General features: G+C 49.3%; 1 protein-coding gene across 5 annotated transcripts in view; it reads right to left on the bottom strand.

Annotated features, from left to right (window-relative positions):
• PSD2 (pleckstrin and Sec7 domain containing 2) overlaps positions 1-24,287 on the bottom strand; it is a 92,779-nt gene that overhangs the window by 5,178 nt on the left and 63,314 nt on the right. For 3 of the 5 annotated variants that reach the window (XM_076350130.1, XM_076350132.1, XM_076350131.1), the window contains 6 exons: positions 22,254-22,314; positions 14,152-14,242; positions 12,954-12,997; positions 8,955-9,145; positions 7,688-7,758; positions 598-755 (listed from right to left, as the gene is read on the bottom strand). In XM_076350130.1, coding sequence (XP_076206245.1) covers positions 598-755; positions 7,688-7,758; positions 8,955-9,145; positions 12,954-12,997; positions 14,152-14,242; positions 22,254-22,314 — 616 coding nt within the window. Of the gene's footprint in view, positions 1-597; positions 756-7,687; positions 7,759-8,954; positions 9,146-12,082; positions 12,683-12,953; positions 12,998-14,151; positions 14,243-22,253; positions 22,315-24,287 lie in introns of those variants that run through there. The other 2 variants (XM_076350133.1, XM_076350134.1) reach the window with 2 other exon arrangements.

The raw sequence follows: 24,287 nt of genomic DNA, 5'->3' as shown, positions 1-24,287 counted from the left end.
TAACTTGACATTAGTACCCCAGCCCAACTTACAGACAATGTCACCTATGAGCAGGAGACAAGAAAAACGTCAGACAGAAGATGACTCAATCACACTTGACACTTATTAGCAGAGCAGCTTTCCTCTGCAATGGACTAAGGAAGAAAGAAGATATAGCCTGGCTGGAGATACTTCTTTAATGAGCTTTAGACAGTTTCCCCATCAAAAGCTGACGAGGGGAACCATCAGCTTCTTAGTTCAATGCACCATATAGATTTTCTCCCCTCCACAGACTGACAACAGAAGTCAGTAAGGGGAGCCCTTTACTCAGCCCTTTACATCCCAGCCCATCCTGCTCAGCCCACCTTGGTGACAGATGAGAAAGGACCTCCAGGCCTGACACACAGCTACCAAGAGCGACAGGTAGAAACCGTGACCCCATGACCAAGTCCTTTGCACAGCCCCACAGACCTCACCCTCAGCCCTCCTGCTCAGCACCTTCCTCCCCCCAGGTTTGTCCCCTAATGTGTGTGTTGATCTGGCCAGGTCGGAGGGAGTCTGGCAGCGGCTGGAGGTCAGGCTGCCCGGCCAGGCTCTGCGGGAAGAGCTGGTACTTACGGGGCCTGGAAGAGGAAGACTCTCCAGTCAGCTGTCTTCAGCTTGAGCACGTTGGATTTCTTGCTGTAATCAGAGGCTTTCGTGGCTAAGGCGTGGTGCACACGGATGGCGTTTTTCAGATCCACTTCAGAGAGGTCTTTGTCAGGTTTATATTCATCCTGTGAAGAGGAACGTTAATTGGATAATGACAACACTAACATTTGCGGGGTACTTTAATAAACCTGCCTTTCTCTCTGTGCTATAATCACAGAGTGCTGAGACCAGGAAAAGCACTGCTTTGTACAGTAAATGCTAGGAGCTGATAATGATAATAATTAACATCTGGCAACTTCTTCCATCATTAAGTTCACTGGGAAGATGTGAAGAAGGAGATGAAAGTTTTAAACGTAATTATCAATAGTTATCTCTAACACGGCACATGCCTGAGGCTTTGGGGGAAGGCACAAGACAGGGCCAGGTTTCTGCAGAGCTTCACTCACGGCGCAGAGCTCAAGCTGGGATGCAACTCCCGGTTGTCGGCAGGTATCGGCGAGCGCCTGTCCTGGTGCTGCAGCTTTGTGTGGTGGAGGATCTGGGCTTGGGTTTTGCACCGTCTCAGGCAGCCCTGGAACAGCATCATTCCTGCAGCCAGTGCACCTCCGGGCAGGTGTGGGGCTTGCTGGGCAGGTGCCAGACTGAGCATGGCCCACCTGAAGCACGCTTGGTCTCTCTTTAGTATGTGTGACCCTTTGGCATGGTCTCTCATGTAATTCATTAGACTGGCACTTGCAAATTGCAGCAGCATTCCCTGTATTCCTGCTTTACTTTCTCCACTGAAGGACCATTTCACACAAGTAGGGAATGTAGCATTAACTATATATGAATATATTTTATAAACAGATAGAAAATACTGAACATGGGATTCTGAAAGGATGGTCTTGGCACAGCACTTTTTAGGAAAAAAAGGAGTTCAATCAATCCTGTGTTTACCGTTTGCTTTCCCGGTGACGGAGCTCCCGGTCACTTAAAGTGACGCCCTCCTTCCCACTCTGCACCCTTGCCAGCTCAACAGCTGGTCCAGCCGGATGATGGGATGGAAGGATGGACAGATGGATGGATGCATGCACGCATGGACAGGTGGAGGTAAGAAAACCTGGTCCTAGCTAAAACAAACCACCACCCCACCACCCCTGACCATGTTAGAGGCCATGTCAGGACCGGGTGTCCCTGGAAGGGCCTGCCTTGCCCTGCTGATTACAGTGCAAACCTACAGGACTAATTCGCTCTTATGTTTTGCTTTCCTTAACTGTCCCTGGCTCTATCCGATGGTGGTGGTCTATGTGTCCCAGCCCTTTCTTAGGTTTCAAGCTGAAGCTTGGTCTGTTCTGCAAATTTGCAAAAAGATGTTTTTTTTCCTGTGTCCTGGTGGTACAAATCCAGCCGTTCAGGGAAAAGCCATGCTACAGTCTCCTGGTTGCTAACCCTGGTCAGTAAGGTTGTTCTCTGGTGTAGGGTCAGAAAGGTCACCCCTCTGTTGCTCTTCAGAGCACCAGGGACCAGCACTCCCCAGCCCATGGATGTGTCTCACCCAGACCCTTGCTCCTGATGGGAAGTAAGCTTCTGGAGCCTTTCCTTCCCTCCTTTTTTGAAGCAAACATACCATCCAGGAGAGTGGTTGCCATACTGTGTTCACCAGCACGTGATACTTGGCCTTGTGCAAAGAAATGCCATGGGGCCCAGAGCCCAGAAATGTCTGGCATGGGCTCCTGGCTCACGCAACTGCTTTCTTAAGGGTGAACCCCAAAGAAAAGCCCTGGCTTTCCAGCAGGGGAAGGGGTGGGTGCTGCAGGCACCCTGCCTTCAGGGTGACGTTCAGATGGGCTGCGCTGCGGGGCACTATAGATGATCTTTCCACAGTGGGGACTTCAGTAGCCAGAGGAATGGGCTATTAGCCTTTTAACAAAGAAAAACAAATGCTTTGCCTTATGAGGACCTAATACGTTCCCCCACTTGGAAAGAAGTAGTTGCTTGAGGAAGACATTGCTGCTCAGGCTTCATATATTGTAGAGAGACTTCCAATTCTGGATGTTTTTCCAAGGCTGAAGCTCTTTAGATCTGAATAAATCTGACTCTGATGCCCATGATCTCTTATTTCAAGATAAGCTTTCTGAAAATACAGTGCAAATAGCTAGGCTTAATGGCATGTGACAAGGAGAAACTGCCACAGCTGCAAACTGGTTTGACTAATGCAGATCTTCACCTCGAATGGTATCATCATGTATTGCCTCTACTGATTTCAGGCTCACAGGCATCAATGTAGGTGTAAGGAAAAGCCAAATTTTCTTCTTTTTCTAACACTGGGCCCAGTAAATCAGCATAAGGTTGAATCAAACAGGTTCTCTCTACCTTCTGCCTCCCTGCTGGTGGCAACAGGCTGCATTTGCAGGAGTGCATGGTGCTGGAGGCTCACTTCTGCACAGGCCAGCTCTGCCAGAAAGCTCATCTTAATGCCCGTGCTGCGGTAGTCATGATGATATGTACGGCTGCCGATGCTGGGAGACCTCTGTGTGCTCTTAAACAGGCACCCTCTGCAAACAGCTCCAAGGCTATGTATGATGCCACGCACACACGGCTGGAGCCACCACAGTGCCCTGCACTTACACCGTAGTGTAGGCTACACCACATAGCCTTCCCCTGGAGAATAACCCCATTGTCCTTCAGCAAAACACATCAGCTCTGCTCCGAAGCCTCCAGCAGCTTCTCTACATTTTGTCTCACTCCCTTTCTGAGCTTTGATGCAAGTTTAAGTGTGTGCATAAACTGCTGCTGAGGAAGAGATGTGTCCAAAAACGTAATAGTAACACAGACGCTTTCAGTGAAGGGATTCTGGTTTAAATCTCAAAGAAACTGATTTACACTAAAACATAAGCAGTATCATATTTGGAGGAACTTCAGGCAAAGTTTTGTCCACGCTATAGTACTGCTAACCTCACTCTCGCGTTTTGATGGTGTTATCCTGCCATACATTTCCTGGCAAAGGGGTTAACTTGGTATCACAGGGCTGTTGAATTTTTGTCTTCTGTGTCCCGCACTGTTCACACAGGTACTTGTCACTGGGAAATGGGCAAGGTATGCTGTGCCACGCTATTCCAGTTACCCTTAGCCCCCAGCCCTTCAATGGTGACATGTTTATTTTTCCCTTGCTTCTCCAGGTGTAGGATGGTGGGGTCAGCAATTTTCAGGGTCTGTTTTGGGGATATCTTCTGCAGGAATTGAGTCCAGGTGTGGACGCTTTGTTTCAGAATCCCTCTAAATTAATTTCATTCACTTTCAGCTTTTAATGTTGATGGTGTAGTCAGACTCTCAGTTCATGTGCCTCTCTTGCCTGCAACAAAGACTCTGCTTAAACATGCACGACCACCGCCTTGCCTGGGCTTAGTTTCTGCCATGGCAGGGCTCCATGGTGTCTTTGGTTCACCCTTCTGATGCCAGCTCTCCCCAACTGCCCACCCCTGCGAGCGGGTGGTGGGAGATCCATAACTAATATAAGCTCCCGAGCTCAAAGCTTGTTTTGTCAAGAAAAGGCATCTATCTCATGCCTGCCTTTGTAGGGCACCTGGATGGGGTGAGAGAGCCCAGTGTCTTGGTCCTGCTGCCCTCTCCTCTGGACTCAGCACCAGCCCTGAGCAATGATGTGAGTATGGACATGGAGCTGCAGAGATTTCTCATGCTCTGGCTTGTGAGTGGGTTCTCCTCTTTTTCCTTTTCTTCAGCTCACATCTACCAGCCTAAACAAATCATTTAATGAAGAAAACTAACCACTGTGCCCTTTCCAGTCTGGTCATGAACTTGACGCTCCAAGTAGCACTACCATGGCAAGGGCCTGCCTGCATGGGACAGCATCCGTGGCTCGGGGCTGCGCTGGGAACTCCTTCACAGCTGGGGGCTGCAAGGGCAGACCCTGAGGGAAGACCTGCACCCTTTCCAGTACTTCCATATAAAAGCACCTCATGCTTTATAGCTCTCCATCATTCCTCTCAACACCCCTCTATGTGTGGTGATTAAGGGTTATTATCCCCATTTCACAGAGGTGAAGTAAGTTGCCAAAGGCCATGGAGTGAATCAGTGCCCAGTGCAGATCAGAGCGCAGGAGAGGTGTGCCCTGCTCCCAAGCCTGCATTTCTTCCTCAAGACTGTGCTGCATCCCTTTAGGGGATCAAGCAATTGCTTCAGCAGACTATGCTAGAACACGCTAGTCCAGCAATTAACACTGGCGAGTCAATGACATGTGACATCTCTACATCAGGAGGTTTATGGCTGCTGCCTGAATTGCTTCTAACAGACTGACTTCTACTTGTCCACCCACCCACCCACCCACTCTTCTGCCTATCTTATGTCCATCTCGCTCTGTATCTGGCCATTCCTCCTTTCTACACATCTATCTCCCCAGGCCCTCCTTCCCCCCCTCCTTCCCTCTCTCTCTCACTCTTATTTCTACTCAACTTGCTCCCCAAATCCAAATTGAGTAGAGTTTCCTATTAAACTTATGGGAATTTCCTATTAAAGCCTAGATCCTTGGTTTGGTCTGAGCGAAAAACTGGAACAGGCTGAACCTGTGCTCCATGGCATCAGGTGGGTCTGGAAGCAGGTACTTCCTCCTCTATCTTCACATCAGAAAATCTTTTCCCAGTGATTTGTGCTCAAGCCAGGTTCTACCTTATGTTTATCTGCAGGCATCTTCCACTGAGAGCTTGGGAGGCTGGCGCACCATTTCCTTCCTGTATTGTGCAACTCTCTTGTTCTGCAAACCACCCCCTAGGCAAGAAATTGCACTAAGAATCAACAGAGCAGGTGGATGTTTATCCACTCTCTGTTGTGGTGCTGACAATGTTTGGAAGTGGCAGGGCAAGGACTTTGTCTTCGTGGTCTCCTCCTCTGGCCTGTCTCTGCAAGCCTGATAGACACTGTCTACAGCCAAGCCCAGCCCAAGGAATCCTCTGAAGAGGACCATATACAGTCTGGCAGCAGCTCATGACTAAGAAACTCCTCTTTGCCCAAATTCTTTGCCCAAATGTTCCTCAGGTTAATTTTTGTTGTTTTTCCAAATGCTACTTCCTTGGGGCACCCTTGGCCATTCCGGTCCCTCCTGCTAATTACACATCAGTCATGGCTGTTGCTTATCAGACAGTTTCATAACCTAGCCAAATCTTAGGTGTTTTGCTTCTTCAGTCCTTGTCTGTAAAAAAAGCCCTCAGTCTCTTAACCATTTGCTCCTGAAGCGCATCTAGATAAGAACATTGGTCTTCTAACTGCCATGGCAATCTCATCCTCAATCTCTTTTTAAATTCTAAACACCTAGTACTAACCTAACAAACTATGTTAATATAGCAGTCTGGATGGTTACTGCTGCTAGCCTTGTACAGCAAAGAAAACCCAAACCCTCTGCCCCATCAGCAGCAATGACACTCAGTGTTGGCTTCACAGCTCCTTCTAGTGCTGTCCAAGCAGCCAAGAAAATCTTCAGTAAACTGGATTTTGGTCCAGCATGGGAAGAAAATTCTGTCCTGAAAGTGTATTTCATTCTAAATATATACCCCCACAACAGACTCATCCCAAGAGACATGCCCTAGAAGTCCTTGGTGAAAAATTCATTTAGATCTAAATGGTTCCTGTGATTTCGAGGAAACCGCTTTTTTTTTTCCATAGAGAAACTGGCATAAAATTAAATGTTGATTGTAGCTCTGTACAAGTTAAACCCTCATGCACCACCCATGGTCAGCATGAGGACCTCCTCGGTGGACTCCATGTGGAGACTTGTAACAAGACAAGAGACCGAGATGTAAGAAGAGTGCCACTGATTTGAAGAACACCACACCTAGAGGGCTGGAGAAGATCTGGGCTCTCCTATATGCTGCAGCTTCCCTCAGCTGCAGGAGAGAGTAGCAAGGCTGTAAAAATACCAGTTGGCTAAGAGCAACCCATACTGTAAATTACAATCGGCTGCTGCCAGATTTCTGTTGGCTTTGTGATGTGTGCCATAGGATCTGGCAAAACACAAGAATCACCGGGGTGTGCTATGAGCTCTGAGTCATAGTTCCATGCTGCCCTGAGGATCTTTCTGCCTTTCTTATATAATCCAATGTTTGTTTACTCTCATTGCTTTGGAGATAATACTGCAATACATAGGAACATCTACCCACAGGGAGTGCTGTTCCAGCAAGGTGAGTTCAATGGGTTACTGCACAGCATGTGCTACTAAGGTAGTTCAGACCTAGTTCAGTGGGTTACGCTGTTGCATGATGAATAGACATTTGGCATCTCTGGCTGGCTCACACTGACATCCAAGTGAGCCCCTATCCAGGCTCCTTGGATTTTCCCACAGAAAAGACTATCCACGGAAAACCTCCTAGCATCCAAGTGTTTTGAAAGGCAGAGAGCTGAATGCTATAGCATGCAGGGAAGCTCTTCCATGGTGACTTTGCCTCCCATGATGACCTGGGATTTTACTTGTGTTGACTAGAGGTGGCTACAGAATGAACAGAGATGAAGAGAGGCAGAAAGTATCACTTGGCAACCCAAGTGATAGGGTTGGAAGGACCCAGCTCAGCAAGGTCCTGAAAGAGAAGAGAAACTTTAAGCACAGTCCATATCAGACTCAGTGAAGCTGCTCTTAATCAGATCTATGCCAGCAAATAAAACAATAGGCAGGATAAAACTGGTCTGATGCTCCACCTCTTCAGCTTCCTATTGCACGTCTCACCAACATCCTATTTCACCTATTCCATATCATCTGTTCACTCATCCTCCCCAACAGCTCCTATTTGCTGGGACACTTCTGCAGAAATCTTGCCTCAATATTCCCTCTTTCATACTTCTCCCTGATTGGCCCTCTCTTGAGGCTGTGAACAGTGCCCTTAGCATGACCACCACCACCAAAGAGGATGGCATCCTCCAGTTCTGTATACTGGTCTCTGGAGGAGCTCTGTAGATGTCCATGCATGCATTAGGACATGGATTCAGCTCTACTTGCATCTATGGGTCTCTGCTTAGGACAGCATGACTGCTTTGGAGACAGCATGAAACAGCAAATGGGATAGTCCACCATGGTTACCTTTTGTAAATAAAGGACGGTCCCTTTAAGCACAGCATAAAATTTCTTCCAACCTCTTCTTCCTCTGGGAGCTAAAAAAGGAAGAACATTTAATTATACATGTTTGCTTCTGCCCGTGCTGCTTGACCTTCACATTTCTGGCAAAACCAACCCTCCTCCTGACCCACCACAGGCATGCACTGATGCCCAGACCTCATACACCTCCAAGCTATTGCTTATGAGTGGCTGGTCTGCAGGGACACATGTTTGAGAGACATGGGCTGGGAGACGCAGCCTCCCAGCAGGAACACAAGCAGGTCAAAACTGGAGATGGGCTGGTATAGGAGTACCAGTGGACACATGCAGGAAGTCTCTGCTCCTCCAAACCCAGGTTCATGTTCCTTGGACTAAATGCTTGAGGACCAGAGACATTCCCTGAGCTCCTCTGCTTCAGGTGAGTTAGGCAGACATACCCTGGATAAGGCAGCTTCTGTTCCACTGAGGAGGGAGCATTACCACCAGCTGTCTCGATGGACTTGGGTACAGAGAGTTTGCGGGAAGCTGGAGAGGGGCAGGAGGTGAGGGGAGCCATCTACATCACCACAAGACAACTAATCCTCCAGGCATGGGCTATTAAGAAAGTGCTGGAAGCAAGGGAGGCCTTTGGTGGTAATCTCTGCTCAAGACTTTTAATCGACCGCAGTGGCTGGGCCAATCATATCAATTAGCAAAAGGGGTTATCCAAGGTTTCATTAATCTCTGCTCATTAACAGCTCCCAAATACATTTTCCTTTACCTTTCCTGTAATCCCATATGCTGACAGCAGAGCTATGAGCCATCCTGTTGCCCAGCCATCACATGGCAGCTGTTTCCAGCACATGGCAGAATATGGACAGGAACGAAGCTTCAAAGACTAGACTGTCCCCAAGGTCAGTGCTGGGGTGGACAACTGCTGTGGAACCAGCCTCACCCCATTGCTCAGAGTGTGGGATTCAGGATTGTGCCCATGGACAGGATGGAAGACCAGGTCTATCTGTGTCGGACAGGCACCGTTAGGTTCCTTGGCAGTGAGAAGGGAAGACTGAGGCCTCCTGAAAACATTCATGTCTACCAATGCCTCAAAACACCCTCCTTTCCCTGTGCCCTGGCACTCATGGATCTGGGGATCTCTCTTGTGTTCCCTGGGACGCAGTGAGGAAATGCCTTCAGCAGGAGAGCCAGGGAGAAGGCTAGGGCAAGGCTCTGATACTGCCTGGGGCACATCTCCTCCTGTCCCGTTAACACGTACTTCTCTTCCCATCCATGTCTGCATGGGTTTTACGCGTGAGGACACCGTGCTTGTAGGTGACTGCGTTCAGTGCTTGGGGGATGTCCAGGAAGGGGTTGCTGCTGTCAACAATCCTTGTCACTTTCTTCGCACTGGCTCCGAATTTGTCATCTACCAGCTCCGAGAGTGATTTCCTCAACTCGTCCTCATCACTTGGAAACAAAGTCAGAGAAGAGATTGAGTGGAGGACACGTGGGTTGGGTCACAGTGTGCCCTGTCTGCTTTGGTTTTAAAGAGAGTTATTTATTACAAGACTTGTCAGAGAAAGAAAATGAGAGGAGACGCAGGGACTGTAACACGCAGAGTGTGCCAATGGTGGTGATCTGGACATAGCTGGGAGGAGCATGGGTGGCAGGTAACTGTCCCAGTGGTCCCACTGTGAAGTTACTCAAAACAGGTAAGGGAATGGGTGCTTGTCTGAACACCAGGAAACTGCAGACACACCATTGCTGAGGACTACAAGCATTTCACAGGGAGAGCCTCCAATTCTGTGCCCTAAAATCAGAGCTTAAGGAGGTCTTTTGCTGAACACCAGGTATCACTGGGGTTTCTTAACCTGAGAGGCAGCCCCTGCAGCCTCCTAGATACTGAAGGAGCTTGAGGAACATCCTCTGCATCTCTGAGGAACAAAAGCTCTGCAGACATTAGGGAGATGGGCCACTTGATCAAAAAACCACAAACCCTGGAATAGGTTATACGTCAGCTCCCCATTTGCGTCCTCAGGGGGGGCCAGCAGAGGGCAAGAAATGCTGGTCATTTCCATAAAAAATGCTTCTCCTCAGAGATGTCCTGATCCTGGACTCTGGACAGCAAGGGCTAAGCAGCTTAGGGAAGCGTCCACTGACTCCACCAAGCCTGCCTCTTCCTGTTTGGAGTAAAACCTACTCTGGCACATAGAAACTAGAACTTTTATAGGAAGCGATATTTCCCAGTGTCCCTGGGACATTAAGGAGGGAGAGCAAACGGGGAATTTCTGCCCTGTGTGATACATGTCAATGTCTAAATGGTATGAGTGGTCACCTTAGGTTGCAGATTAGATTGGGACCAAACCTCAGCTGAGGAGTGACCCAGGGATGAATCCACTAGCTGGGATGTGAGCAGTAAAATACCACACTTCCCCACCTGCAGCAAGTAGATGGCCAAAGCATCAGACACCTCTTGGAAGAGAAGGATGATTTCTCAGCCCTCAGCACCCACAGGAGTCCTGGGGCTTAGGCAGAGCCCAGACGCTACGCCTGGGTGGGGAGTTAGTGGGGCTCAGTTCTCTGAGCTGCACCAGAGGGATCCCTCTGAGCTCCTGCTTGCTGCTGGGATGATGGCCGTATACCTGCCTGTCCGGTTGGGCTTTGTGAGCAAGGGCATTTCATTCCCTGGGATGGACAAGGACAGAAGGCAGACGCAAGCAGGGAGAAGAGGGTCTTGCCTGTGCAAGGTTACGACTCAGTGCCACGTCTCTGAAAGAAAACCAGGTACCCTGTGTCAGGGAGCGTCTGTCCCACAGCAGAGGAGCTGAGAGGTCTCTCGTGTTGCAGCCTGTCCATCTGCAACCAAGCAGGACACCCTGCAGCAAGGCAGGTCCCAGGCCAGTGTGGGGTGAACGAGGCGGCGCAAGGATACAAGCGCGGTGGGTGGAGGAGGGCAGGAGGGGAGCTAGATGCTGCTGACTGGAGCTGCACCGCTGCAGTGGGACACCAGGGCGCTGACATCCCTCGGATGTGCCTGAGACAGGGAGCGTGTGCTGGCAGGCGTTGTGTAACCACTGCCCACATCCAGCGAGCAGATGCACTTCTGCTGAACTCCTCTTACGTAAACCGTCCCACCAGCACCTTCTGCGGAGCTACAGAGCTCCCTCTCGCGACTACGTCCACCCACCAACCCGGCCGCTGCTGCAGAGCTGGCATTGCTTGCTTTCCTCTCACACAGTTGCCATGCAAGATTATTTTTAAAGTGAAATCGATGTTACATGACCTGCTAAGAAACCACTGCCCTTCCAGGGCCACCTGGCTGTGTCCCTCCCAAAGGAGACACCGGTCCACAGCAAGCACTGCTGGCATCGGGGCATGGCTGGCAATGGAGGCTCCTGCTCTGCAAAGCTTGACCCAGGTAGCTGGGGAGGGAGGTAGGACCAAACCATTTCCAGACACTTTTCTGGACAGGACAATACAAGGAGAAGAGCAGGTGATGGAGCTAATGGCCCAGAAAGTCCTGCTCTGTCCCACGACCCTCTGGAGACAAGAGAGGTCTAAAGCTAAGGAGGACAAGAGGAGAGGAGAGGAGAGGAGAGGAGAGGAGAGGAGAGGAGAGGAGAGGAGAGGAGAGGAGAGGAGAGGAGAGGAGAGGAGAGGGGAGGAGAGGAGAGGAGAGGAGAGGAGAGGAGAGGAGAGGAGAGGAGAGGAGAGGAGAGGAGAGGAGAGGAGAGGAGAGGAGAGGAGAGGAGAGGAGAGGAGAGGAGAGGAGAGGAGAGGAGAGGAGAGGAGAGGAGAGGAGAGGAGAGGAGAGGAGAGGAGAGGAGAGGAGAGGAATGTCCACTGTGTTAGCTTAAGGCCCCAGGTCTGTCATGGGCTTCCCCACGGCAGCGGTGGGGAGGTGTTGGGGCTGGGAAGCACAGCGCACCCCTCACTGAGGGTGCTCTGGGCAGGGGCTGGGTAGCAGAGCAGGGGAAGAAGGGCTGAGGAAGGTGCTGTGTGAATCTGTCATGGAGGCCACCATGCTAGCTGCTCCCAGACTTGTTTCAGGGTAACAAATGATGACCTGGAGGAGGAGACAGAGTGCATCTCATCGAGTTTGTGGATGACGTAAAAATGAGAGGTACAGCACCACTGCTCAGAGGGACAGGAGCCTCACTAAATGCAGCACCCCAGTACTGCACTGGGGTGGAGTGGTCCTGCAGAAGGGTTGGCCGGGGCTGATTGGGGAGCAACTCTCCAGAAAAGGCCCTGGGGCTCCTGGTGAACAGCAGGATGAAGAGGAGCCAGCCGGTGTGTCCTGGCAGAAACAGAGGCCAAGAGCACTCTGGGCTGTGTAACAGCGGCACAGTGAGGAGGCTAAGAGAAGTGATCATCCTCCTCTACTCGGCACTCATTACATTGTCTCTTAATACAGCAAACAGTATTGGGCCCCCAATACAGGAAAGGGCATCAACAAGGTGGAGAGGGTTCACAGAGGCCACCAAGATGCCTGGGGGCTGGAGCACTTGCAGTGTAAGAAGTGACTAGGGAACTGGACTTGTTCAACCTAGAGAAGACATGGCTTTGGGGAAACCTCATGGCAGCCTTCCAATATGTGTGAGGAGGTTATCGAGGGGACAAAGCCAGGCTCTTCACTATGGTGCATGGCAGGAGGACAAGAGACAGTGGGCATAAGTCAAAACAACAGCAGTTTCAAATGGATAAGAAAAAAATGTCACTCTCAGGATTATTAAGCATTGGTTCATGGATCCAGAGGGGCTGTGGGTTCTGTATCCTTGGAGGTTTTCAGGATCAAACTGAACAAAGCCCTGAGCATCCTGGTCTGAATTCAATGTTGACCATACTTTGAGGAGGAAGCTGGACTGGAGATCTCGTAAGGTCCCTTCCCGACTGAGTGATTCGATACTACTTCCAGAAGAAACCACGTGGAAGAGATGGAAAGTCTCAGTGACCAAAATAACCACAGATCTTGAGCTTCTTGTGCAAAGACCTCTGAAGCACCTGGAGAGGGACCAGCATTTTATAGGTGTAATAGTAAACAGAGGGCATTCCTTTCCTTTAGATCATGCCTGTGGACCCTGTGTCCACAGACTGCCACCAACCTCCCCGTCTGCTTTTGTGTCTAAGCTATAAATAAACCCAGCTTGCCTACAGGAGGGACTTCAGTGCTTAAGGGCTTGGCAGGAAATGTTCTGGGGCTAAAAACATGACTCAAGACCTGTCAGCTACTTTGAAAGACACACTCTCTCTCAAATGCTTAACATATACTTACATGGCCCACTCCAGCTTCTCATTCTTGATAGAGTTATATAGTGTCTGAAACAAGAACATGGTATTAGCTGTGTCTCTCATGGAAGACATGTCTGGGTTGTGGAGACCACCTCCTTCACACCCTGTCTGTGTTCCTGGAGACATACTTTCCTTGCTGAACTGTCCTGGAGAAGTATTCACCAGTGAGCAGGACAACTGCTGTCCTGCTAGACCCTTTTTTGTCTATGTGCCACGATAGGTATTGGACTGGACATGTCAGCCGCAGAGGGGTCTGGCAGCCAGCCTTGCTCAGGAGCCTGTATATGACATTATCGACTGATTCTGGGTGCTGTGCCTGTGTTGAGTGAATCCTGGCCTACACAAAGATGGTAGAAGACTCTGGGGTATGCCAAGACACCTTCAGTGTCTCGACTAGGGGAAAAGGACAGCGGAGGCTTGAACGCTGCCCTGAGAAGCAGGGGAGGGATGAATGACCTTGGGGATCAGCTTTTCCAGTTCCTCCTGTGCAAAATTCCAGTGGCTTCCCTGGGGCACTGGGAAAGAAGCAGGAATGGGCTAGGAAAGCAGCATGTGGAGGTGGCCCTGACCATACTGAGGGGTGGGGTAGGGTGAGGTCTGCTGGGAGGCAGGGGTGTCATTTACAGCATGATGTGACACCCCTCATGTGGCACTGGTCATTTCAACCTCCTTCCATACAGCAAAATCCAGGTCAGGCTGCTGGATCTGCAGCAGGTTCAGACAACAGTGGTGGTGTTAAACCACATGGAAGGAGAAAATACTCACTTTGGGGTGTTTAACCAATATCCCATGGTACTGAACTAGTTGTGTTGGAGCACTACATCTAATTACATGGAAGTGAAGGCAGAGAAAAGTATCAGTGCCAGATGGTCATATTTTGGGGTGGAGGGTACCTTGTTCTGTGCATCATCTGGTGCATCACAGAGCTACCGTGGGGGAGAGGGATGCCTGGTATGCTCTGAAGGCAGATATGCCACAAATCTGGTTAAAACACCACCAGGGAAGAGACCTCTGGTGGCTCACTGCAAGTTAGCAGAAGCTATCCATGTGGGTTACAATTCTTCTAATGGAACAACTGTGCACTGGAAAATGCTGATTCAAGGACTCAGAGTGTCCCAGCAGGACTAGGTGGCACTATAATAATAATGACAGTATCCCACTGTCTATTTATGTCACGTTACCTTCAGCAAATCCTTTGCAAAGTCCTTTCCATCGTTCAGCCCATCCAGGTTTGCTATGAACTGTTGACACGACATCTTTTTGCCAATATTCTGTAAAGCAAAGAAGCAGCTCATTAAACTTCTGGAGAGTTTTTACTTTAATCAGAGTGTCTTTTAAAGAACAATTTTATATGTAGCGGTGAAGCCTGGCTTCGCTCAAAGCCGAAAGGTCTTCTGCTCCGATTTTCTATTGGGCTCTTTGCTTTATTTGCTCATGCCAGCACCCAAATGTTTCAAAAGACCTCTTTTTTTTTTAACAGTGGACATAAAACACCTGAAAATAACCTCTCCAGCTCTTGCTCCAAACTTTCTAAGTGTTCTCACCTCTGGTCTCCAGGTTGGTCCTGGTACAGGGCCTGTCTCTCAAGCACTCAGACTGCCTTCAAATTGCAACGCTTGGATGCGTCTCCAAGCCTGCTGTGTGTGAAATTGTGCGAGCATGCAGTGTCAGCATCTGAAGACAGCCAGTATTGGGCAATGACTCATCCTTCACGGAAACTGTCATTTTTGATTGCCATTGTGAAGAGAGATGATCCAGCTACTGGTACTGCATGAACTTGAGTGCTGTGGCATGTGAGGGCAATACATGTACACCGGGAGAATCTCACAACCTGGAACACACTCATCACCAACTAATGCCAAGACTATTTGGCGCTGATGCTGCCAGGTCATCTGGCATCCCTGATATCAGTCTGTGGCATCCGTCTTCCCAAACCCTTTAGCCCTCACCATAGCCAGGTGAGTTCACTTTCTCAGCCTGCAAGGGTTGAGGGGCTGGAGGCAGGCAGCCTTTTTCCAAGCCTCCCCCTGCAATCCTACCTCTCCAAAGGACTGGAGCAGAGGTGTGGAGGAGTCAGTGGGAACTGTAGGGTTCAGAAAAAGGAGTCTGATACCACAAAGGAAAGATAGGCGTCTCCAGCGCCATGTCGTATTGCAGCCTTCACACCCTGGAGTGAAGTCCCCAAGGACAGACCCTGTGGCGACACCACATAGAGTGGACAATGGAGTTAGTGAGAAGAGAGCACGAGCTGCCACCAGCGGTCCTAAGGATCCCAACAGCATCCTGACACTGGGTGGGCTTTGCATCAAGGTATCGACAGGGTGGCCATCCAGGAGGACCTGGGAGGATGGCCGAGAACAGCAGAGCCAGGACCCTGCTTAGGGACTCAGTGAGGAAGAAGAAGGGCCTCACTGGGTCACTGGGAGGGGATGAAGCTGCAGCAGATTATATAGGAGGTGCCCTGCAGGGCAAGATGTGTCCTCTGTGCAAGAAAATAACCTCTTGAAAGAGACTGACAGCAGAAACCCCTGCCCACAAACATGCACAACAGATGACCTGAAGGCTTCTCCCCAAGTGAAAGCATCAGCAAAGAGTGAGGCCTTGGGATTAGCCCACAATGCCCCCCACCACCACCTGCCATCTGTGTGTGCAGACATACTCTTTGGCTACACAGGGAGCCAGCGCTGCCTTTAAGCAGCTCTGTCTGATACTCTTAATTATGCCTCCTGTCGGTGCCAGGCTCCAGATGAGCTGGCACCCTTGAGAGATCAAGAAAAAGAGGAATAAAGCACTGTTACAAATCTGCAGTGCCTGGGGACACGGTGCTGCACAACATGAGGCTCAGCCATCTTTGCTTTCTCACAGGGGAGCCCCACAGCTGATGCCCATAACTGGACCCCATAGCTAGAGGCTACTGCCAGCTAGTGCTCAGTGGGTACACTAGCCGCAGGAGGGCTGTGGGGAATCCTGCAGACATACTAGTTTTTTTCAGCAGAGGGAAGAGAGATTTGTGTACTTGCTGGCTGGTGAATTACAGCCAAAAAAAAAAAAAAAAAAAAAAGCCAGCAGCACAATGGCATGTGGATGGAGAAAGGAAGGAGGGTGAGAGAGCGCATAAAAATAATGCAGTAACAAACCCCCACGAGGGAGGGAGTTTGGAGGTGAGGTAGGTATGTTGCCTGAGACCTTGAGGGACCAAATTACTTTGCACAGAGAGAAGGTGACTACTTCTACCCCTGCCTTGAGGCAGGAAAGCAGAGTGCACAGCACAGGTCTTTCTGCCTGCAGTGATCCAGCAATGAATGCAGAGGCCAACACATTTTAGGAAGTGAGTGGATACAGTGAGATAAAGTGGCACAAGTTACCAGCCTCGCAGGCCCTTCTTTGGGTTTCTCGCGTATTGCGTCCAGGACATATATTAATCCCAGGGGATGGCTTCTTTTTTATTCTGTGATCTGTCTCTTTCTCTTGTGCAAGAAGATCTCTGAGCTCAGACTGAGACAGCAGCCACGCTGTGGAAAACCAGCTAATTGCTGAGCAATTGAGAAGGATGAAAACATACACTTTCTCTGACAACCAGAAGAGGTGATGAGAAAGCTCCAGCAAGGATGCTCATACTGTGAATCAGCTTGTTGGACAAGGTTCTTGAAGAACTGCAGAGACAGGGGCAGGATTCAGGCTGCCTGTCAGTAGGATTAAGCACAGGATGCTGGGGTGGCTCAGATGCAATACAACCTCAAGTCAATATCTTAACATTTCAGCTTGCTGCTTTGAGAAATGGGCTGGAGCCAGCCACTCAAATACAAAGCCCTGCAAGTGCCTCCAACTCAACACCAGCTGAATAGAGAAAACAAAAAAACACTCCAGGACATGGACTTCGCAGCTTCACTTGATCAACACTTGCAAAGAAACAGTTCTGTGATCACAAGTGCCTCATTATCAATGGCACCAGCACCAGGGACTGCCTGAGCTTTCGTACACTGCAACAGTATTTAGCAAGTATGGGGAATCCCAGGAACAACTCTGGAAAGGGCCACTATGAGGGCACAGTGGGACACAGTAGGCCATCTTGCTGATTCAGCAAGATCATCCCATGTGGACATAATCTTCAGGGGAACGTATCTGCACACCTCAAAGCTCAATGTTCAGATGTTCTATGTCCCTTGCTGAACTGGGACCTCTGGGTACGGAGATGCATCTTCATTTCTGGCCAGCCACATGGATGTGGGCATTTTGCTTTTTTGTGGTGCATCAGTCACTTACCAGCAATAGAACAAGCCAGCGAGGCTGCTTCACAGCCACACATAGCTACTATTCCTGATATGTTCCCCTGGCAAAAAAGAACTTCATCCCATCTTTGCTTGCTCCAGGCCATGCAGCAAAGCATGAGAAATCACTGTCAGACAATCAGCTAGCGCCATGGTGTGCTTGGATGGAGAGCGAGTGAGCAAACAGTGGATTAAATAGATGAGAAGGAATGGATAGTTAGATGAATGGGTACAGACAGTATGGGAATGGATGGACAGAGGTGGATGGGTGCAGACAGTGTATGAGAATGGAGAGATGCAGAGACAAGGTGCACGACAGTGGTTAGAGTGCATAAGAATAAATTAGGAAGGATGAGATTGATCTAATGGTGGGTGGACAGGGCTGATCCTGCTGTCCCATTGTTTCAATCCAGTGTAACTCCCCTGTTTACAGTTGGGTTCTTTCCTCCTCTGGGCCTCAGCCATCTGCCTCTGAGCTGACTCACCCAAGATGATCGCAGACCATCTCCTGAAGTGTCTAGGATGCTCTATCCACCTCCAGAAGACTCTGGGCTGTAGCCTGGCATTCCTTGGCTGTTGCCAAGTCCCAGCATTAGGAGGCTGGGCAGGTGAGTATGGAGCTGGATCCTCACTGGGAAAAGTAGGTGCCATGTGAAAGCCCCAGGAGGAGAAGCAGGTTCTTGGGGGCCAGTGGCCGTGAAGGGTGGCTATCTGGGGTGCTCTCCCCAGCACTCCCTCTGTGAGGTGTTAAACCACTTGAGCTTCTGGGCTGGATGCCCCAGGCATCAAACATCTCAGCTGCAAAGTGGTAAGTGGAGTACATCTCCTGTGAGCTCCCCAGCATGAGCATCACGCCCCTAGCAGTCCCTGCTTTTACTCAAGCTCTTTTGATCTCTCCCAAATACTCCTCTTCGGGGGAAAAAACCCAAACCACTACGTTTATGCTTCATCATGAAGTGAGGGTCATTGGTCTGAGTGGACCAAGGGATCTGGTAGTGGATGTGTTCTAGGCTGCAGAAACAAAATCACCCCACTGCAGGAAACAAACCCGCAAACTTTGGGTACCAACGACCCCTGGGCCACGCAAAGCTGCTGTGGGCAGACTGATGTCACTCTGCAGGTGATGCCAGCAGCTGCTCGTATCTCAGAGCTCTTCAGCTGTCCCAGTGCTACTAACAGCAGTATTGCTAACACCAAACTGTAAGCTTGGCGTAAGGAGAATATCACAGGATTTGTAAGATTAATAGCGATCGACATGTGGAGTTAGGAGCTGCCAGGGATCCCATTTCAAGCTTTGTTCAGTGGCCGTGAGAGCTGCTGGCCTGCTTTTTAAACAAACGCTAAAGCTTGTCACATTACTATGTGACTCCAGAAGCTGGGCTTTGCTGAAGTTCCAAAATGCAACCATGAGTGCTGGTGATGCATAGGTGTTGAGTTCATAGAATCATAGAATCATAGAATAGTTTGGGTTGGCAGGGACCTCTAAAGGTCATCTAGTCGAACCCCCCTGCCCTGGGCAGGGACATCTTCAACTAGATCAGGTTGCTCAGAGCCCCGTCCAACCTGACCTGGAATGTTTCCAGGGATGGGGCATCCACCACCTCTCTGGGCAACCTGGGCCAGTGTTTCACCACCCTCAGAGTAAAAAATTTCTTCCTTCCATCTAGTCTAAATCTACCCCCCTTTAGTTTAAAGCCATTCCCCCTTGTCCTGTTGCAACAGGCCCTGCTAAAAAGTCTGCCGCCATCTTTTTTATAAGCCCCCTTTAAGTACTGATAGGCTGCAAGAAGGTCTCCCCGAAGCCTTCTCTTCTCTAGGCTGAACAACCCCAACTCTCCCAGCCTTTCTTCATAGCAGAGGTGTTCCATCCCCCTGATCATTTTCATGGCCCTCTTCTGGACCCGCTCCAACAGGTCCGTGTCTTTCTTATGCTGAGGGCTCCAGAGTTGTCACTGACCTTCCATGGCCAGCAGTTCTGAACAAGGGGGGATAACATTAACGGTTGAAAAGGAGACATCCCAAAGCTTTGTCTCCAAGGGGCAGAGATGGAGCAGAGGAGTACTGTGTCATAAGATCTCCTGGAGCTCAAACAGCACCAGCAGAGCAAGGTAGAGAGTTGCAACAACCTGGATTATACTACAAGGCTTGTAATGTTTGTTGGTGACTGCTGGCTTCTAAACACCAGCTCCAGGTGATTCTATGAAAATGGAGTGTCTCATTTTAAAGATTGTAAGTTTTCTGGACAATTTGGAAATGGGGTCTGAGTGCACCTGTGGTAAAAAATCAACAGTACTAAGGCAAAATTCCAGTGTGGCCAGGTGCAAATCTCATGTTTTAAAGCCAGTCTCATTACTTTTAAGCCTGGACTCAGTATATGAGATGGTCACTGCTGGAATGGTGAACTAGCCCATTCTAGAGACACTGCTGCAGGGAATTGCCCCTTTACAGAGACACATCAACCACCCTTTCCTAACCAAAAGACTTTCCCATTCCATGGCAATGCACAGTAAAACACTGAAACACACACACACAATATTAAAAAAGGAAACAATAAAATAAAAAGTGATATGCAATATCATGACAGCATCTTTAACAAAAAGGGGTGAGAGATCAAGTCACACAGTCCCAGGTACACTGCAGTTTATGGAGGTTTCTTGACACAAGGAGAATTTCATGTGATGCATATCAGCTGCTAATGGGTTGCTAAGTAGTGAAGGACACTGCACAACCACTTAGGAATCCAGACAAACAAAAATCCTTTTTTTTTTTTAAACACAGAAAAAAACAAGTCAAATGCCAGTGCTTTAAAGCAAAACACTAGAATGACTGCACTTACCACCTGGTAAAGGGTTAAAGAGCAGAAAGAGAGGTTCCAGGAGCAGAAGGAAGAAAAAAAAAGGAGGAGAAGGAGAAGAAGAAATTAATGTTACACATGCGGAAAAATAAAGAGAAGATTTTTCAAAGAAAAGCTCAGGCATTTCTACACCTGGTCAAAAGAAAGCTATTTTTTCTTTGCCTAGATAGCATGAGATCATTTCTTCTTACCAGAGCTCTTAGCCAGCTTGTCAATGAAAAATAGAAATAGTAAGGTTTTGGAGGTTTAGGGGTTTTTTTGCCTTTTCAATAATTTCTATCTTCCCAGAGACATATTTTTGATTTTTTTTAAATTAAAAAAACTAGACAAAATAAGATTATTTTGGAGTGAAGTTGCATAGCTTGCCTTCTGCCACAACGCTGCTTTTGCTGTTGCAGGAAATGCTTTGATGAAAATATTTCCTTGGCTCCAACCAGTTCGGCTGAAGGATGAATGCTGTGTGAGACCCTCCTAGAAGCCGTCCCCACTGCGATCCCACCAGGCGCAGAGACACTTTGCCTAGACATGTCACTGGCAGCCGTGTGGGTGGGAATGGACCCAGTGGCCAGTGTAACGTTGGTCATAGGCTGCCTGTTCCCCAAAGGATGAGGCTGCAGCAGCTGTAACCAGCTTGGTGCAGGCCACAGTGCACATCTGGAAAGGATGCTCTTGCTGAGACCAGTAATTCCCTTCACTGACTGCTGTGTTCAAACCTTGCCACTGTCATGAAGGCAGTATCTGTGCTGTAATGATGGGGAGGGTCTCCCAGGTGGACTGTCAGGATGGCACCGGTGAAGCTGGTGGCCTTTGCATCTTTGCCATCATAAGTGAAGAGCACTCATGTAGTGTCCTCTTCCCACCCCCACAGAAAAAGGCTCCTCTCAAAGGTGATTATCAACCAGTATGCAAAAAAAGAGCTAGGTTATGGCCTACTGTCTCCTCATTAACAGGCTAATGAAGAGGAAATCAGGGCAAGTCTCTGCAGATGCACAACAAATTGTTACCAGCTGGAGGCAGAAGAGGACTCTGATGATACAGCTTGGACTGTGGGGCAAGAAAAAGGGTGTGTAGGTTTCACATGCACAGGCTGCTATAACAAGCCATCTGTCCCCCCATGCCCCCTCCATCTTCACACAAGTTCTGGGAAGTCTGTGGCTCCAGGTCTGAGCTCTCAGAGGGGCCATGAAAGAAGGTACTTCGGTGACCTGAGACTTGAGAAGCCCCTCTACCCCTGTAAAGGGGGCACAGCCCCCTGAGGCTCACAGCCATGCTCTACGCCTGCACCATAAGGCTGGAGAGCAGGGAGGAAATCTGGGTCAATGGTGCCTACAGCCTTCCACAGCACTGAGCAGGGCGCAGAGTCCATGCATGCTCCCAGATGTATGCTATGGCAGGGGTCTCCAAGCATACACAATGTCCCAGTGCTGTCCCCTATGCCCAGTCCCATCTTCCCTCTGCAGTTATTTTTCCTCGCACTCTGCTCTCCTCTCTACACTCTGGTTGACCTTTTAGGAACAAACCCAACCTATGCCACCTGAAAGAGCCTCTAAAAGGAAACAGCCTCTGCTGTTTTTCCAACCACGCCTTTGGGCACTGAGCTCTGCTCACCCTCCTCTTTGTCCAGAGGCCTCTCTGATATGAAACTCTCCAGTGTCTGTCTGTTACATCTTAGGGAAAAGGAACAGCTGGGACTTACTTCGTGTTTTGGGAAGGAAAGATCAAATCTAGACCTGTATGAAACCACTGACTCCCTTGCAGCAGTTTCTGGGATGAGGGGAGCCTCAGGTGTCTGCACCACAAGAAATAGCAGCACAATTGGTGCTGCTGTTTGACAGCTTCACAGAGGCTGGTGGTGAAGACCTCTCCATGAGAGCTCCTGGGACAGGTCTGACGCATACAACAGGTCCTGGGAAGAAAGCTGCATTGCCTGTGCCTGTATAAGATAACTGATGTCAGCAGGAGATATGCCTTTGGCTTGAGTGTGGAGTGACACTAAGAGGACTGTCCCCAGGTCTGGGCCTGGCACCCAAAATTCCCCCTGGAGCTGGTCAGAGTATTCTCCGCCAACCTATCTCAATTTTCCAGCAACACATCCTGCATAAGGGGACAGAACTCTACACTGGGAAGGAAAAAAGGAAGGATGCATCTCCGAGTACTACTTACATGGCCGTGAAGGTCTGTGTTTAGCAGCATCAGGGCACAGGTGAGCGTATGAATCCCATCTGAAACACACAACAGTCAGGTGGCTATGATTACTCCCCTTCCCATGCGGTTTCGATGTTTGCTGTCTTGGCAGTCCACCCATTGCAAAACCAAGGCTAGTTGCTACGTCTGGGGACCTTAAAGAATACCTGTTTCTTTCAACTGCACAAGACAGTTAAAAAAAAAAAAAAAAAATCCTCTTTTCCTTCAAACTTTACCTTTTCCTGAAATGATAACCAGATAATTGGCTTTAAAGCAGTTTTGTCAATGGCTTTCTAAAGACCAGACTTTCCACTGAGTCTTCCTCCATATCCATTTTGTGCCAATGCCATTGCAGAATGGGGCAGAGACCCTGGAAACAGAGCTAGTTTCCCCCCAGTTGATCACAGTCACCTCAGGGGTTTATCCTGAGGACTTTAGCCATCATTCCTAGGCAGCCTGTAAGCTCCTGAGTTGTTCAACAAACATTATTACTACAAATGAGTGCAGCTTTTTTGGCACTCTGACAATAAAACTCACATGAAGTTTCCCTTCCATTTAGGACAGCACAGAACCCTCTTCTGTACCAGGTAGCCTGGTGGCTTCCTGTTATTTCAAAACTATGCCGTGTCCTGAAGCTGTTCAAGGTCAAGAGACTAGTCTCCACGCACCACCTCACAACAGTGAGATGCAAATGCACACTGGCACATGAACTGGTCCTTGCAAGGACCTCACAAAAGGGCTAGAGAGCACCAGGAGGGAGGCAGGGGCAGAAATACTACAGCCTTGGTCTTTGGCCCTGCTCTTGGCCTGACTTGGTGTGCTCACACAGATGGGCTGCTCCACAGACCAAGCCAGACATGACATGATGCTCCTGGCTTATTTCACTTGTGCATGCTGCTCTGTGAATTGATGCCCTAGGATCAGGCTGTGACTTACCCCCCAGGCCTGGCTGGGGAAGTGACACTGGTCTTTTCATGTGGGGGTAGATGTGCAGTCACAGAGAGCCAGCTGTGGCCCGTCTCCATCCCGGTCAGCCACTAAACAAAGGCACCATTTGTGTGGACTAGTGACAAGCCCTGAGCATCCCATGTTCAAGGCCAAGCTCTAAACACTGCCAGGTAAAGGCAATGAAACACACGAGCCCAGGATGAAGGCAACTGAGCACATGAGCTTCTCCCTTTCCTGGAAGAACCATGGTCTCTGAGGAAGGAAGGGTTTCTCATGGGAACATCACATATTTCTCTATGAGGGCTGACAGTCCTGGGGACATGGTGTGATGGACATCCCCTTTCAAGAGAGAATCACTTCCTAAGAAAGATGCTTCCTTCACTTTCACAGGAAGCAGCTTTGGGCTTAGGACAATGTGCCTCCCCAGTGCCTATTTTGGAGTCTCTGTGGGAGGTTCTGGGCTGACATCTTCACCTGGCTTTACTGTATCACTTTGGTCAGGTAAATCATGTCCCACATGGCCCCAAGGTGGAGCTGGTGTCCCAAAACCTGCTATTCTCTTGCTGTTGCTTTGCTCAGCTGCTTTCACTTTTTCTCTCGCCGCACACAGTGTCACAACACAACCATATCGTTCTTCCATGTCTGGGCTTCATCAGTGCAGGGAAGCACTAATAATGTGTCCAAGACACCACTCTCTGGGAGAAAAACCAGCCACCCCACTCAGTGGTCAGCAGGTCAGAGCTTCTGCCACCCTCATCTGCAGCATCCCATCATACAGGCTGAAGTGACCCTTGGTGTTGCAACAGCCATGTCTCCATCCGTGGAGGAGTTATTGAGTCAGCATGTAGCAATGCCCTGAATTGTCTTAGAGGGCTTTAAGACCTTCTCAGCCACCTGATCATCTCCAGACAAAACTGCCTTGATTCTATCATGCCTCTATGCCAATAGATGATCACAGCCAGAGGTGTTTCTTTAGAAATCTAGATAAAACACAGTGGCTCAAATTTCATCTTGGTGGAACATCCTTTGCAAGTTTAGGCTGGATGCAACAAGAAGGGACTGC

The sequence above is a fragment of the Aptenodytes patagonicus genome, chromosome 12 (genome assembly GCF_965638725.1).
Source record: "Aptenodytes patagonicus chromosome 12, bAptPat1.pri.cur, whole genome shotgun sequence".
NCBI classification, from domain to species: Eukaryota; Metazoa; Chordata; class Aves; order Sphenisciformes; family Spheniscidae; genus Aptenodytes; species Aptenodytes patagonicus.
Note: the sequence above shows the minus strand (reverse complement) of the source record. Positions and strands in the feature narration are given on the sequence as shown.